Source organism: Acipenser ruthenus, chromosome 17 (assembly GCF_902713425.1).
Source record: "Acipenser ruthenus chromosome 17, fAciRut3.2 maternal haplotype, whole genome shotgun sequence".
NCBI classification, from domain to species: Eukaryota; Metazoa; Chordata; class Actinopteri; order Acipenseriformes; family Acipenseridae; genus Acipenser; species Acipenser ruthenus.
In genome coordinates, this window is record NC_081205.1 from 4122946 (window position 1) to 4140124 (window position 17179).

At 42.0% G+C, this 17179-nt stretch overlaps 1 protein-coding gene across 2 annotated transcripts; it reads left to right on the forward strand.

Moving 5' to 3' along the window:
- The first annotated feature begins 21 nt into the window (after nt 1–21).
- On the forward strand, nt 22–17118 carry tmc6b (transmembrane channel-like 6b). Of its 2 annotated transcripts, none has more exons than XM_034039210.3 (21): nt 22–138; nt 4198–4399; nt 5459–5589; nt 5790–5894; nt 6227–6385; nt 7213–7309; nt 7574–7655; nt 8005–8262; nt 9217–9422; nt 9953–10097; nt 10960–11115; nt 11813–11988; nt 12392–12503; nt 12761–12870; nt 13273–13368; nt 13564–13639; nt 14062–14195; nt 14540–14716; nt 15586–15664; nt 16120–16215; nt 16566–17118. In XM_034039210.3, the coding sequence occupies exons 2-21, from the start codon at nt 4344–4346 to the stop codon at nt 16608–16610; spliced, it is 2496 nt and encodes an 831-aa protein (XP_033895101.3). In that variant the 5' UTR covers nt 22–138; nt 4198–4343; the 3' UTR covers nt 16611–17118. The 2 variants fall into 2 exon arrangements, with proteins under 2 accessions (XP_033895101.3, XP_033895102.3); XM_034039211.3 differs by having other exon boundaries at nt 12392–12482.
- Nucleotides 17119–17179: the final 61 nt, after the last annotated feature.

Below are 17179 nucleotides of genomic sequence, written 5' to 3' on the forward strand. Positions count from 1 at the left end.
GAGTACACCATCGCTTCCTCACTGAAACAGAAGCTGCGGTATTTATGAACACAGCATCCTACTGACATTTCTATATATTGATGAGTGTGACTTCACAGGGTGAAGGGAGTACGTTGGGACGCCTCTAGACGACTGACAGTAAGTGTTTCTCTTTATGGTTCCTCTGCTCAGGTTGTTGCTCAGATACTGTGTGGGGTGACACAAGCTTGAACACACATGAGAAGAGTCTGCCGGTCTCAGCCTTGTGCCCGATGGGCCCTGCAGCCGTCTCACTAGTGTCACTTCATTACTCGAATGGGGAGCATCGGTTACACAATTGTATTTGCTTGCTGGTTGAAGAGTTGTCCTGAGGTGTTGTCTACCACTGATTTGAGGTCTACTGCCAGTGTTCACATGATCTGAATGGGAATCAGAACCTTGTGATATCACCACACACCTGTCTGGCACTGTAATGCTCCATGCTGCTCTTGCCAGCCAGTTGTTCTTGTCCGAGTTGCAGCTGTTGCTTTCAGACCACCCAGTCCTGAAGCTAAATCCTTGGATTATTATAGCAGATCAAATGCTACTACTGGTGGCTTCAGCTCTTGAGAGGATTACAGGTTGCTTTGTAGCAGTGGTGCTACAAGTTGAATTTTAAAAGGAAAGGTATCGATCTCTGTACAGTGCAAATAGAGACTTGACTTAAACGTACACAGCTGCAATACGTGGGCCTCTCTTTCCTGTGAGCTGTTTGACTGCTCGCACTGACACAGCCTCATTCATGCAAATTACAACACCCTTGAAGATAAGACTGCCCACTTCCTGAAGCTAAAGGACTTTATGGAACAAATTAATCAGATTTGTACACTCATATTGAAAGCATGTTTTTAGTTTATGACAGACTGAGGGAAAGATTAAGTGCTGTGAAAGCTGAATTTTGAATTAGCTTGCTCTTTGAAAAGCAGAAGTGACCTGATTCTGAATTTATGCAAATGGTTGATTATTTTACTTTTGTAGTTAATTAAGTATTATGGAATTTCATTTAGAAAGGGTAGTGACGTTAACATTGTTTCTTCTTTTTCATGTGCAGTCCATGTGTCTGACATAATAACTTATTCATATCAATGTGTAATTATAGTACAACATGAATTCACAGTAGTGAAATGACACACTGTAAATAAACACACACACAGCTGCTAATAGCTCTTTAAAAGAAACGTTTTGAAACAGAAATGTAAAGTACAGGAATAAAAACCTTTTATTTTAAAGTAGTAAGTAATTTATCTGGTGATCAATTTAAAGCGAGGGCATCTACTGTTCTAGGATCTAATGAAAGTGATAATTTTTTCACACTCTTTAAAGGAGATAACCCTGTTAAGTTTTTTTTAACATTACTTATGGTTCTGAGAATTTTTCTTTTGGTTTTTGCCGGAGTTGTACCTATTTTAAAAAACTAAAAACATCACTAGATAAACTGATGTGCCCTGGTTGCAGCTTGACTAGAGTGAGTTTGAACTGCAGCCAGTTAATGGGGACAGAAGCCAGGCGTATTCCAAATTGAAATATAAAGTAAAAACAAAGTACCAGAAATCTTCAACGGAGGAAAAAAGGGCTGTCAATAAAAACACCATTTAACTAGATAAGCATCTACAATAGCATGCAAGGTTAAAAGCACCATCTCCCAAACAGAAGGTGTCCATATGGGTTCACACCAGCCCCTGAATGTCTCTGCATGTTCTCACCAGGCAGTTCCAGTCCACCAAGAGATGGATAAGTGTTGATTATCAGGTAATCCCGGTTAGCACCAATCCTGGTGACCTGATATAGCCCATAGTGCGGTTCGGTTCGTTTTGGAAGCATATGTGAATGGTCCAAAAGAACACAGCCCCTTTCTAATCTAATCTAATCAAACTGAGACCTTCTCAAGAGGCGCTTTCAGCCCGTTGAAGTGAACTAACAAACAGAACCGAGTGCTTTTGAAGTGAACCTGGTTGTTTTGCACTGAGCAGCATACGGTGCAGTATGTAAATAGAAAAGGAACGGTCCTCTAGAGTCCTTTCCAAGTGAACTCAGGTTGGAAGGTTTAAAAACAAACCATATGTCAAAAGGCCTATTCAGTTCAACACACACTCAGCGGTTTCCACTGCATTCTCCACTGAAATGGATGAGCAGGCACTTTTTAGAAGCGTTCCTACTGTACATGTTCCCCGTCTTTGTGGTTCGCTTGATTGCTTTAGGGAGGTCAGGGGTTCATTTCCCAGCAAGCTCGGGCGTTTGGCCGGCACCCGGCACCACAATAATGAAGGGTTTCTCAAGGATTGCAGGACTTCGTATTCTGTGTCAACCTGTGTGTAGAACATACAGCACTTTTTATGTTTAGTACCCGAGTACAAACTTTGTTTCTGTGCTTTATATTCAGTTAACACGTTTTGCAGAGCACTTGTGCCCACTATGCTGTAATGATAAGCTGGGATTGGTAAAGATTTAAAAAGTTATGGTTTAATCGCACTTTATGCAGTAACACCCTGTTCTTTTTGCTCTTAAATTATTTTTATCTTAAACTGGGATGTCTAATTTAAATTAAAGGTTACTTTAGGGAAAGTGTCTTGCATTGTAAGAGACATCGGTTCTTGCAGTCTGAGCAGACAGAAGAGTTCAGATTTTTGGTTCACTAACCCAAACTGCATGAGGTGACATTTCTTACACAGTAAGAGACATCCTGCACAAGATTTATTAACTTGTGTATATATTTTTTATTTTGCCATACTGCTATTATTGGTACTAACCACATATTAGATAAATAGAAAAAGAATAGTACAGACTGAAACAAACAGTACAAGGCTTCATTTGTGGTTCTGTACACTTTTCTTATACTCATGGAAAGTGTGTAGGCAGCCCTGCTTTGAGGATGTTTGAATGTCTTGTTAATTACACTGGGACTCTGCAAGGCGTTGGTAATTGAATCCATGTGGTGTTCTTTTGTAAATTGAACTGTGGAAATGTTGCAATCGTGCCAGTTTATTTCCTGTCTGACAAAGAGTGATTTGGCTTGTCTTGCTTTCGTCAAATACCGGCAAACTGAAATCCAACACCTCTCCCGGCTTTCGTTACCCTCCAATCTTTTTTTTTTTTTTTTTTTGTATTGTAGTGCAGTGCTGGTGTACTGGACTAAACATTAGTAAATGCCAATCAGGCGTGGGCTAGCCGGTGTGACATCCATATAAAGTACTTGGCGGTGTGACTCTACAAGGGCAATGTATTACATAAAAGGATGTGGAGGTATTTGGTATAAATGAGGCACACTGGTCATGGTGGGATTAATTGTGATGTGTCCGCATGATAATAAGACTGGCTTCCCGTGTACATGCATGGACCTCTGAGAACTACATTTCCTGCTGACATATATAACTGAGATGGATTTACCAGTGAGCAGGAGGATGATGGGAAATGTAGTTCTGAGAGGTCCAACAGTCATTACTGTTGCAGGTTTTGATTCATTGTTTTTTTTTCCATCCTTGCAGTTATTAATACATACTGAGCTTGCTGGGCCTCTGTACACTGCATTTTGTACCATTTTGTTGCTGCAGATACTATCTGCTCCCTGGTTATATGATTTCTACAATGACATCGCGGCAAGCAGGTTTGAAGGGGTGGGTGTGGGCTGAGGACAAAGGATGAGATTATAGGGTCTATTCAGCTGATCTGAATACCGCTGTTGTTTAAAATGTAAAACAAGGGGACTTCAACACAACCAGCCTCTCTAGCACTGTGTGTGAGTCTATTCTTGTCTTTAAAAGTAAGTAAAAAGGCAGGTTTGGTGTTAGAATTTAGAACGTCCAGTGTTTAGATTTATTGGAGACCCCCACATGTTTTTTATTCGATTAGATCATCTGTGTTCATACAAGTCTAAGTGCGTTGGCAGCAGAAAGAGCGTGTTCTGAGTCAGAATAGTGTTTTCATTGTTTAAACTGAACTTATTAATAAGCAGATTATCATTAACACTCACTGACATGTGTGATATTTGTAAGTTTAAGAGCTAAGCATTTATACATAACACCAGAGCAATTGTATATGGCCAGTTATGTTCCATCTTTAGCATATTTGTATGTGTACCTCACTGAACACAGTGTTGACTCAATTACCTCTTCAGTGCTGATTGTCCCCAGCTTACTCAACACTTTTTGAATGCCAGCAAATGTCTGACCATTTTCCTTTCAGGTAACGGGAAACATGACAGGAACGAGGCTGGGTTCTGATTGGGTAAAACTGCCTCTCTGATACCTCTGCCATCCAGCAAGACAGCAAGGTCACTCGAAGGTCACAGAACAAGTGTGGCGGACAGACAGACGAACAGATTGACAGAGATGGCCTGGAGCGTCAACTTCCACCTTGACCTCCCAGAAGCCGAGGAAGGACAGCAGTGAGTTCAAAGTTCAGAGATGGAAATATGACTCCTATTGCACAGCAGTGTACTCCATTCGTGGTTTTAACATTAGCTTGATTCGCTCCAGTGTATAGGTAACAAGCTCAGGTGTGTCTTATTAAACTGCTGTTTATGTGTTCAGATCACGGTTCATATCACAGATTATCAAAATCAACGTGTGCAAATAAATAGGACACAAACAAGTTAAACCCATAGCAAAACTAACAGTGTAAATGCATTTACAGCCCTGTGTCAGTGCACACCTATTCCAGGAGTTACAATGCTGAAATAGAACAGATTTTTTTGTGTTGTGGTATGACTATATCTATAGTAGGTGCATGTCTTTATATAATATTTTTGTCTATCTGCAGCGTGACTGCTTGTCTCCTGAGTGTTATTTGTGCCTGTGCACTCTATTGTTTTCTTCAGTTCAGAGACATATAGCTTGACTCATTTCCTGTCAGCCTTCACTGTGATGTAAGAATGGCCTGAGTTCACTCCCCTGCCTTTTATTACAGTGTTCTATATATTGACCACCTTTTATAGACCATTTCCTAAATCTGTCTTGTAATATAACCCAGCAGATCTCAGTGCTGTCCTTGTTCGAGATCTGTGAAGTGTAGTAATTGTGATGCCTATTTCCCCAAACCCCTCAGTGTTTTGATTAAAGGGTCTCTTCTAAAGTGCAGGGTTTGCTGAAAATAGAAAGGTTCTGTTTTTTTAAAGCAGCCATTTAGAGCAGTGTACAGTATGTGTTGCGATGTATTCTAGACCTCCACAGAATCCTAACAAATACCCCACAATGCTTACTGTTCAAGGAATTTATATTTAAATGTGCCACTGTAAAAGTGGCACATTTTGTTCTCTCAACACTTCTGTTTTAATGCTTATTGGCCAGGTTATTGGGTAGCTCCTGATAAAGCCATCTCTGCTGGCTGACAGCATTTGTGTCCATCAAAGTGATGTTAAAAAGGCCTCTAATGGAAGTATTGTCTTGCTGGCATTATTAAATCAAGAAATAAATGTCAGATTCTCCCTCTCTGCCTGTCTGTACAGAGCCCTGGACTTCTCTCCACACGATGAGAACATCGTCCACGACTCCTTCAATGAGCTGATCGAGGAGCAGAGCAACAACCAGGATGGGTCTGAGGTCTTCGAGATGGAAGACATGGCCGGCAGGGGGAGAGGTACAGGACAGGAGGGAGGGGGCTGGTTTAGTTTTAGACTGAATTCCTTTGTACTAAAGGTTTTCAATAAGATGCATCAACATTAGTGGCCTTGCTTTGAAGCACGTTTCCGGAGAAATAAAGGACATCTTTTTTATTTTGTTCCCAGTTCGCCCCTGAGGGTTCTGGGTATTAAAACTGCTCTGCTTTGTGTCCCTCAGAAAACCTAGCCTTCCTGGCATCTCCACAGCACAGCCGCAGCAACAGGGAATACTTCTCCCCTATCACCCTGAGAGTGCTGTCAGCCATGCCGAGCCGCACCATCGGTGAGTAAGTCTGCGTTCATAGTGATCTGCCATGTGTTCACCCACTTTCTTTTCTTTCTTTCTTTTAGCAAATGTATATATGAATGCAGTAATGGTATTGTTATGGATTGTTAATTCTTGGTTTACTGCACCCCCTTCTAAAGGAGGCCTCGGTCTCAATGGGTAAATCTCCTGGTTAAATAAATAAAAATATAATACCTTTGGTTGCCGTGTGATCATGTGATGCTCTGTGAAATGTCACCCGCAGAGCTGTTAGTCTGCCAGTAGAGATCACAAGGTGATAAACTCGCGCTTCTGCTAATTGGCGTTTGTTTTTATTTTCTTATCTCCAGGCCGCAATCGCGGAGCAATCATCTCACAGTACTACAACCGCACGATGAAACTGCGACACCAACGAAGCCGGCCCTCCATCTGGGCCCTGTCCCGCTCCGCCCCGCCCAGTATCTCTGGATACCGAGTGGAGACGGACGTGGAGGCAGCAAGGGAGGAAGGTCAGTGCACCAGGAACATTAAGGGACAGATGTTTGGAGCTTTTGTTCCAGTGCAAAGTTTGCAGTGTTTTTTTTTTCTTTCTTGAAGACATTGAGAAATACTGTTAGTCCAAACGAATTTACAAAGTGAGAGAGAGAGAGAGAGAGAGAGAGAGAGAGAGAGGGAGAGAGAGAGAAGAAACAGAATCTCCCTCCCTCATTTTTTTTGACATGCTGTTATTGCCTTTACGACATTGATTTGATGTTAATGTCTGTCAAGTAAAAATAAAAAAAGTTTGGTTTTAAGGAATCTCCAAACCTACAATTCTAGGTCTTTTATTTTAATTCACTAAGTTTCTTTTAGTATTTATATATGTTATTATTAATCAATCATTTAGCAGATGCTTTTATCCAAAGCAACTTACAGAGACTAGGGTGTGAAGTATGCATCAACTGCTGCAGAGTCACTTACAATAGGACCTTGGTTTAACGTCTCATCCGAAGGACGGAGCACAAGGAGTGACTTGCGCCGGGTCACATACAACGACTCAGTGGCTGAGCCTGCTGGTAGTAAGCCCGTTTCTTTAACCACTGGACTATCAAGCCTCCTAATGTTAAAAGTATACCAGGTGAAGTTGCAACTAAAACACAGATTTACAGCAGTCAATGGGAGTTTTGCAGTTTCCTCTTGCTTTTTTTCATGGTTTGTACTATTTTACCATAGTTTTACCATGGTTTGCCACTTGTCCCTGATTTTACGAATGCACACTGTTTTTTTTATAAGTAAATGACTGCAGATGACCTGTTCTCCTAACCAATATTTTCTATGTCCTTTTATACATTATCAGAAAACCTGTTCCACAACCTGCAGAACCTCTCTGTGAGCGATAGGGGGCGCATGCTGAAAACCATGCCCCTCAGCCTGCAGGAGAAGAAGAATCTGAGGTAAGAGAGTGCAGAACGTCTTTTCAGTGCCTTGTTTCACAATGCAGGGTGGAGTTCATTCTTGTGGAGGTCATCTCATTTGCAATAGTCTAGGACTATCCAACAGAGGGTATTGTTATTCAGCGTCTGTGATGACTGATGGAATGTGTTTACATTGCTGGTACTCATGCTGGGAAGCATGTTTGTGTCTTTGTCTGTTAATGTGTATCTTGAATAGTGGCTGTATGGTGCTGTGAAGAGCTCTTTGTGTATTTTCTCCCTCAGACATGCCCGCAATTCGAAGGGGTTTCCCCACTCCAGGAACCAGATACCCTGCTGCAGTCAGCTCAAGTACTACCTCATCATCGTAAGTATACTCCAAGTGTCCTTTATACACACTTAGCAAAGCAGTGTCCCACAGTCCTGTTCATGTCCACACTAAAATAGCTTTACTTGTCTGTCTGCCCTGAATTGCATGACTAGAATTTCTCCAAGCAGACAATATGGAAAGCATAGCTATATACCTAGAACAGTAAGTTCCTCAAAAACATTTCGTTTTTAAATAAGGTCAGCAGCCCTCCATTATAGTGGACAGTAGGGTGCCCTAGCCGGGATGTTTGTCTGCTTGACTTGGTTTCCTCTGGTTCTGCTGCTGAATTCCGGAGGCGTGTTGAAGTTCCGGGTGTATCTCTCTCTCTCTCTCTCTTTTTCTGCAGGGTTTTCGTCACAGCTGGTACAGCTTGCTCTCCTTCCTGTACTCTCTGCAGCTGTGGCACGTGGCCATGAAGAAGGTGAGCGGGCGCTTCGGCACCGGCGTCCTCTCCTACTTCGTCTTCCTCAAGACGCTGCTGCTCTTCAATGTCTTCCTCCTCCTCGTCAACGTCTTCTTCCTCGCCGTCCCGCAGGCAGCCCACCCGCCCAGCAACCAGACCCACCGCGCCTCCTTCAAGGGGCTGGAGCTGCTCACCGGGGCTGTAAGTCACGCCTCTCCCCTCTGTCCTCTCTCACCGGGGCTGTAAGTCACGCCTCTTCCCTCTCTCCTCTGTCACTGGGGCTGTAAGTCACACCTCTACCCTCTGTGTTCTCTCACCGGGGCTGTTATCACAATTACAGGAGCATTGTTTGCTCAAATTACAATTATATTTTGTTCAATTACAGGTACAATTATGCTGCAGTGATTAGAATTCTAATTCCAATTATACTAAAAAGTAACATCAAAGGCTACACACATTGACATGTTCACTCTATTTATTCGAAATAACCAAGCAATAATAACAGGTACAAATACAGAAACATACTATTTTACTTTTATTTTTTCAAACAAATGGGGTTACTAAAAGTTTTTTAAAATACGAGAATAATGATTGCTCGGTGTGAAATCCAGTGTGGAACTGAGAATAACTGAGCTTGGAAAGTTGTGTAATTGAACAGTAATTGATCAGTTATATGGTGTAATTACAATTATAGTTACAACTTCAGTTATGCAGGTGTGCCAAGGTTTAATTTCAGTTACAGTGTAATTGTGATTAATTACAATTGAAATTGAGCCCAGGTCTGCTCTTGACCCACCCTTTTCTGTGTTCAGTATCTGCCTAGTTTTAATCAATTCCTGTTTTATACTTCCAAGGGGCAAAAGACATATGAGGGGGGCAGGGAGAGATTCAGATTGGATTGATCTAGCCCAGGATGGAGAGGAAGGTGGGAATATAAGGATTATCAAGTCCCTTTAGCTGTTTGCAGATTAAACAATACGGCACAACTGTGTGTGTGCGTGTGTCGCTGTGAGGTCATTTGGAAATGAAACACAACTCATAAATATGTTTAAACAGACCCGTGGCACATAGCCCATTAAAATGAATGGTGCAGTCCTTTCCATTGTATTATATGTATTGGTCAGAACCTCCCTGACTCTCTGGGATTCCTCACAGGGCTATTTCACAGACACAGTCATGTACTATGGTTACTACACCAACTCCACTGTGAACGGCTGCGGTCCGGCTCTCAATGGCTCGGGGTGCGCCATGGGTCAGAACAGCTTGGACACTAACCCCCGCATGCCGTACAACATTCCCCTTGCGTACTTCTTTACCATCGGGGTCTCCTTCTTCATCACCTGCATCATCCTGGTCTACAGGTAAGGGACATACTGCAGGTTCACAGGGGCTGGGCTGAACCATGTCTAACACTGGGGGCCTATAGGAATCTCCAGTCATCATGTGAGAAAAAGTATATATATTATAAGGCATACAATTACAGGGATGGAAATAAGAATCCCACTGCATAGCAGTTTGAGCCAGTCCTGGTTTTACTAGGAGTTGAATAAGACACATGCAAGCATGTGGCTAATCAAGCTTGCAGTAAAAACTTGGAATGGGCGAAACTGCTTTGCAATAGGAGTCTTGTTTCCATCCCTGGATTTCCACATCATAGAATCAGAAATCTTAGAGTATATTTGCAACAAAAAATGACTTCTGGTCCTGTGTGAAAATGACAGGAAAGAAGACCCCTTTGTATCCAAGAGCTTCTCAAATAAATAACATTGTACCATTAGCCTTCCGTCCAGTACAGGACAGCCTCTTCTAACACCCCCCCCCCCCCCTTATCTATTTGTCTTATTGTTTTTGCTGTGTTGTATTTCTGACTTCACCAACATTTTATTTCTAGCATGTCCAAGTCCTTAGGGCAGAGCTATCGCATTGACAACCCTCACGGTGACCTCGCCATGAAGATGTTCTGTTCCTGGGACTTCAAAGTGATTAAGAAGAGCTCTGTGAAGCTCCAGTGTGAGAATATCTGCACACAAATGAAGGTACCCCCTCACCAGCACTGAAACATGCCTGCGTGTGAATGGGATTGATTCTAAAAGTACCCCCCCCCCCCCCCCCCCAGCACTGAAACATGCCTGCGTGTGAATGGGATTGATTCTAAAAGTACCCCCCCCCCCCCCCCTCCCCAGCACTGAAACATGCCTGCGTGTGAATGGGATTGATTCTAAAAGTACCCCCCCCCCCCCCTCCTCAGCACTGAAACATGCCTGCGTGTGAATGGGATTGATTCTAACAAACAAAAGGCTTGGACCCCAACAGGTTCGTTATAGCGAGGGTGTACTGTACTTGTGTAATTTAATTTAAATACACCTCAGTATTGGAGAGAGCAGCATGAAGAACTTAGTACTAGGGTTCAGGGTGGAGATTTTAGAAGCCTAATCTAAACAAAGATCTTTGGAACAGGTGCAAGAAATTTGGGAATGAGAAAAGGCCATTCAGCCCAGCAAGGCTCGCCTCTCATTTAAAAGCACAGAATCTAGTCTATCTATAAATGTTTTAGATCCTACTATGTCACAGGCTATTCCATGCATTTGTAACTCTCTGTGTAAAAAAAGTGCTTCCTACCTTCTGTTCTAAACTAAACTTGATTTCCATGTATGCCCTATTCTACTCTCTGTACTAAATTTGAAGTAGTGTCTTGGGTTAACTTTTTATCTCTACCATTTATGATTTTATAGACTTCAGTCAAGTCCCCTCTTTCCCTTCTGTTTTTCTAGGCTGTTTTGCATTTGCTGTTTTGCATTTCAGGGCCTGAGTGATCCAGACTCAGGATGTGTGTGTGTGGGGGGGGGGGAGTTGAAATGTTTTTCTGACCCGCCCCCTTTCACCCCTCTGTTCCTGCAGGAGCTGCTGTCTGAGCTGGCACGGGCATCGAGACAGCAGACTCTACTACAGAGGCTGGCAAAGATGACGGTGCACTTGCTGGCCTGGGTCATGTCTCTGGGGAGCACCGTGGGGTGTGCCATGGGCGTCTACCTCTTCTCCACATATATGCACAAGGTACAGGGTGCAAGGCCAGGGGGCATGGAGAAGGCACTGTGATCTCTGATCTGCATTTTTAGGTTCATTTCATTCTCCACTTACCACCTGCTTGAAAGAAAGATTTGCGTAACTGTCCTAGTTTACATACCCACTTTGTAGGAGGGGCTACAAATTGGAGGAAGACGGGTCATTCTGTGAACAGACACTGCCAGTGGTTCAGGAACTCCTATCAGCAGAGACTTGAATCTTGCTTGTGTGAAGTCATTGGCAAGATAACAGAGCTGTGAGAGAGTTTCCATGGCAACATCAGGCCCTCCCTTCCTCCCTGTCAGGCCCGTGGTCTTATTGGTTGTCAGGATCTCAGGAATGATGTTCTTCGTTCTGTACTGAACCAACTAGCAGCGCGATTTACAGTTGCTGTCCCCTGCCACTGAGATGTCATGCAATTATAGTTGTACACTTTATATAATTCACATTTTCAAACCATCTTTTTACACATGTTTTCCTCCAACACTGTTAAAATCTGTATCTGCAAAGCAACTGTATGCTTTGGTTAACCACACAGCATGCTGTAGCAAGTCAAGCAAGGCTAATTATTCAGTGCTATATATTAATAGAAATTATAATTAGCAAAGAACAGGCAACACGCTAGCACATCAGTCACAGTCACGGGGTTAAGGGTACTGCCTTTCTGAAGCGATCATGTTCTTTGCAGGACCTGACCATGAGAGTGTCTCATAACGAGTCCCTGATCCACATGGAGGCGAGCCTGCTGGCCCTGCCGGTTGTGGTGTCCACAGTGAACCTGCTTATGTCAGGCCTCTTCAACGCGGTCGCGTGGATGGAACAGTACGATGCACCCAGCACACAGGCCTACGTCGCCATCTGCAGGTGGGAACTGGCAGGGCTTTAGTTTATTATTATTATTATTATTATTATTATTATTATTATTATTATTATTATTATTATTATTATTATTTATTTCTTAGCAGACACCCTTATCCAGGGTGACTTACAGTTGTTACAAGATATCACATTATTATTTTTTTTACATACAATTACCCATTTATACAGTTGGGTTTTTACTGGAGCAATCTAGGTAAAGTACCTTGCTCAGGGGTACAGCAGCAGTGTCCCCCCACCTGGGATTGAACCCACGACCCTCCGGTTTATATATATATGTAGCTCTCTTATCTCAGTCTCTATGAAGAAGTTGGTTTTTTAGAAGTAACAAACTGCGTGTGAGTTTGGGTTGACCGCTAAGAGAAATGAACGTCACTTTTGGTGTCTGCAGGAACTTGCTGCTGAAGATATCTGTGCTGGGAGTCCTGTGTTACCACTGGCTAGGAACAACCATCATTGGCCATGTGACTCTGTCAAAACAGGTTAGGCAGAATGGCTCTACTGTAAGTTTCTTTCTAACATTTGAAAAACTTGATTAAGGGATTAAGCTCTCTGCGTTAGGCAGAGCGTGCCTTGCAGAGGAAATGTGTAGCACTGTGTGTCTCTACTCCTGCCCCACCAGTTTCCATAAGCAGGGTGGCACAAGAGTATTAACAATGAAAAACTGCACAGTGTTGAGAGGAGCAGTGGAAATGCTATACTGAAGCCAGTAATGGAGAGGACTCCTATTTCACAGTTCAATGTCTCGGTTCTCTCTCAGGGGGGACTGGAGTGCTGGGAGACCTTTGTGGGCCAGGAGCTGTATCGCTTCTTGCTGATGGATTTCATCTTTACAGTTTTGGACACCATCTTAGGGGAGTTTGTCTGGAGGTATGCTGTGCCACTCTAAGCTTTCTAGAAGGGTAAACCGTGCTAATAATAAATGGCTAAGAGGTTAAAGAGTGATTTGTTCTTGTTTTTTGTTTACTGCAGTCATTTGGGTAGCAGGCTAAAGAAGTCCAGTGCACAAAATAAAATCCAATCTCTAAATGTACTAAGCCATAGAGTAGTCATCATCTGCAGGCTTTGGATTGTATAATCTGCCTTCAGATCGCATGGTAGAGAGCTAGGTAGACTGAGGTTGTTTTTTTAAGTTTGCATATATATATGGTTTTCAGTTTATTTGTTTGTTTGTTTTTTTACTTTGAAAAGACTGTCAGGTTGCCGACTGGCACTAGTCTGTAACTGCCAGTCCAGTGGTTCAGACTGTTGAAGCCTGTTTGTCCCCCCCAGGTTATTTTCTCAGAAAGTGCTCAAGAGGAAAAGGAAGCCTGTGTTTGATATCGCCAGGAATGTGCTGGAGCTCATATACGGACAGACTCTCGCCTGGTAAAGAGCAGTCCAAGCTTCAAACAGACTTCTGAACTACCTGTTCACCATCATGGTCTATTCAGTGCTCGAGGAACTGAAACTCCCTTAACCTTACCAGAGGAGTACAGCAAAATGAAATAAAAAAAATAAAAAAACTTTAATACAGACTCTCTCCCCTTCTTTTTAATGTTTTACTTTTCCGTTTGTCTTCAGGCTAGGAGTGCTCTTCTCACCATTGCTTCCTGCTGTCCAGATTATTAAACTGGTTATTTTATTTTACATTAAAAGGGTAAGTAAATTAGATTTATTTTTGCATTTCATTCATTCTTATGTGGTGAACTGCCATGCATTGTTTTTGTTGTTGCTAGTTTCTCAAAGCAGGAACAGGGATAGAAATAAGACTCCTATTGCATAGCAGTTTCACCCATTCCAAGTTTTAATACAAGCTTGATTAGCCCGAGTGTATAGGTAAGAAGCTCAGGCGAGTCTTACTAAACATAGTAGAACCAGAAATGGATCAAACTGCTATGCAATGGGAGTCTTATTTCCATCCCTGAGTAAACCACATTAGCTCAAAACCACTAACTACAAGCTAGGGTACAATCGTGTGTATAAAGAAACTGGACAAGGATTGCTTTCTGTTCAATCAGCCCAAAGAATGCAAAACTAAAGAAGGCTAGTAAACTGCAGCTTTAACCTTTTCCATCCCAGACCAGCCTGATGATGAACTGCCAGGCTCCCAGCAAGCCTTGGAGAGCCAGTCAGATGACCACCATCTTCATCACCCTCCTGTGCTTCCCATCATTCCTAGGGGTGGCTGTGGCTGTCACCTACACCATTTGGACGTAAGTTTTGCCTGCGAATGCTGCCGGCTTCTTGTCTGCTTTGTGCTCTTTTGTCAAAAGATAATCATTTTAAAACGAAAATATACTTATGAAGAAGAAACTGAACTGATACACTGAAAACTCACTATTTGAATAATAATTAGCTACAGGAACATTTCGAATCCAGCTAATTAAAATAGTGAGTTTACAGCTTTTCTTCTTGAAGTATTTTTTATGATTTTTGTGAGTTTTTATAAGGACCACTCAAGGGACAATCCAGGTGTGCAGACTTCCTTGCGCTTAGTCTTTTAATGCAGGCACGAGCGTAGCTTTTCTGACGGCCCGCTGCTTTCTCCTCTGTGCAGAATAAAGCCCTCGGAGGGGTGCGGGCCCTTCAGGACGCTGAACACCATGTTCGAGTCGGGGAAGATCTGGGTTCGACAGCTGGAGGAAATGAATTCCAATTTCTCCTGGTTCACCTGGATTCATAAGTACCTGGTGGAGAACCCCTTCTTCCTGTTCGCTGCTGCCGGCGTCCTCTTGTGAGTACTGAAGGGATTGGACTGGAGTCTGGGGTGTTCCCAGCAGACCTGCTCTCAATTACAATCACCGCAGAATTATTTGCTGAAATTGTAAATACAATTACAATGCTATTTTGTTCAATTAAAAAAAGGTGCAGTAATAACAATTATAATTGCAAGTACACTAGAAAGTTAAGGTGTGTCACGCTTCAACTGCAATGAATTATGAAGTGCACAATTACAATTGTGATTTCCGGTTCCTGTGTCAGGCAGCAAATACACAAACAACTGAGACTCAAAAGCGAGCAGACCGGTTCATGATGGCTTATGACTTTTGTTTGATTTGCAATGTGTTCCTATTAAAGGTGCCCAATAAGGTTAAAAATATATATTTGACCATGCAAGCAAACCTACTTAATATCACTCCTTTTAATGTCACCCACTGCTTAGAATCAATATGTTTAATGTGCAACAAAAATATATATGGGCCCTTATTTCAAAACAACATATACAATAAAATGTACACAGATGTGCCATGCCTGCTGTTCTCAATTCTACACTGCAAACAAAAGAAAAGGTTTCAATGTGTTCCCATTGCAGGGAGCAAATACACAACAAACTGAGACTTAAAAGCAGACAAACTGGTAAATTATTGAATGGGCTGTTATGACTTTTGGTGATGGCGGTGTGTTCATTTTAAAGCTCCAATGTCCTATTAAAATATTACCAGCAAACCTGCTCAATATCACTGCCTTTAATGTCCCCCACCACTTATAATCCCCACACTGAAACATGTGATGTGCCGTTGTAGGCGTAATAAACACCTTTTTTAAAACGTCAAACTTTACAGTAACATGTGCTTTTGTCTTCTTCTCCCCATTATATTGTAGAATTTTGATTTATTTCCACACGCAGGTTGTCGGTGGACAGAGGAAAATAATCTCTTTGTTACAAGAGCAAATCGATAACGTGAGTAGTTCCCCAAGATTGAATAAAATCTTACTTGTAAGAACTGGATTACCATTGGGTGTGCAGCAGTTTTAGGGGTATATTTTTTAACCTATTAGTTAGCTGCATCCTTACTCTTATAGGACAGCTATGTTATACACACTCCTATACAAAAAATATACTTTACTATATTATTTATGTTTTGCGTAATATAAATAATTGACTACTGTATTAAAATCACATTTTCAAAAAACAACAATAGAATATTTCATTTTCAAAAAGCCCTGGTGATTTAACTCTATAACAGGGTATGATAAAAACGAGGTTTAGTTTTAAAAGTTGTGAATTTCCTGTTTTTCATTTTGGAATTTCACAGCCAGGATTCATTTTCCGTACTAAAGGAATACGTATCTGGATGTTAGAGTATGGATCCAGGAATGATCTGTCGGACTAAAGCGATGTGCTTATTGTTTCAGGAGGGAGAGGACAAGAAATTCCTGATCACTCGCCTGCAGGATATTTACGAGAAGGAGCGGCCCGTTTCCGTGAGGTTTAAACAAAGGGAGAGAAGGGTAAGCGTGAAATCATTGCCCTCTGCATGCGCCCACGGCGCTCACTGCAGCAGGGTGTGGTAGCCCCTGTATGCTGAGGAACCCAACTTCAATATAACCGGTTAGCAGCAAAAATATACATATTCGATAGGGGAGCGCAAGGAGACCCAGCCAGTGAGCGAGGAAAAGGAATCTGCAAACAGGATAGCTCATTAAACAAACCGCACAAGTAATACAGTGGCTTTATACTTAATTCAGGGCTAAACTCCACAGCTGAACTGCAGTGCTAATCAGGGTCTGTGAAACCAGCCGTATATGTGTTTAATTGTATGCTGTGATGATGTCATTCTCTTTTTGCTTTATGTTTCCAGGATGACAGTCGGAAGGTAGATGGACTAATTGGAATTAAAATATGAAATCACGCTGGCACCATGGACTGCACTTTAGCTGCATGATATACTGTAGAAAATAAAGACGGCTCCACCCAATCTCGCGTTGATGCAGCCTTCTCCAGTACCACACTGATATGTTTCATTAGCTATGAGGTATAGCAAGAAATGGACTGCAATAAGAGGTCACAACCTGTACAGGGCGTGTGACGTTTCTGAGGTCTGGATCTGAAGATAAGAAGCCAGGTGTTTTTAATGGTTTTAATGGTATTTCTGTAAATAATGGTCTTTTATATGTGTTTTATTGGCATGTTTATTATAACATTGGAATTGACTGTGGTGTTTTTTTTGTAATGCTCAAACTGTGATATGTTGTATACAAATTTAAAAAATATGTGAACACAACCAATCGGGAGGCTGGGGGGTATGTAATTAATTCAAATGTAATTAATTACCCTGTGTAGGATTCTTCTATAGTCCTAACCCTGTTTGACTTTAGGATGAAATAAAAACTCAAGTTATTTATTTTTTTAAATTGATGATGCAGTGTGATTATAAATTATAAAACAAAAGTGTGTTCACATTCAGAAAACTAA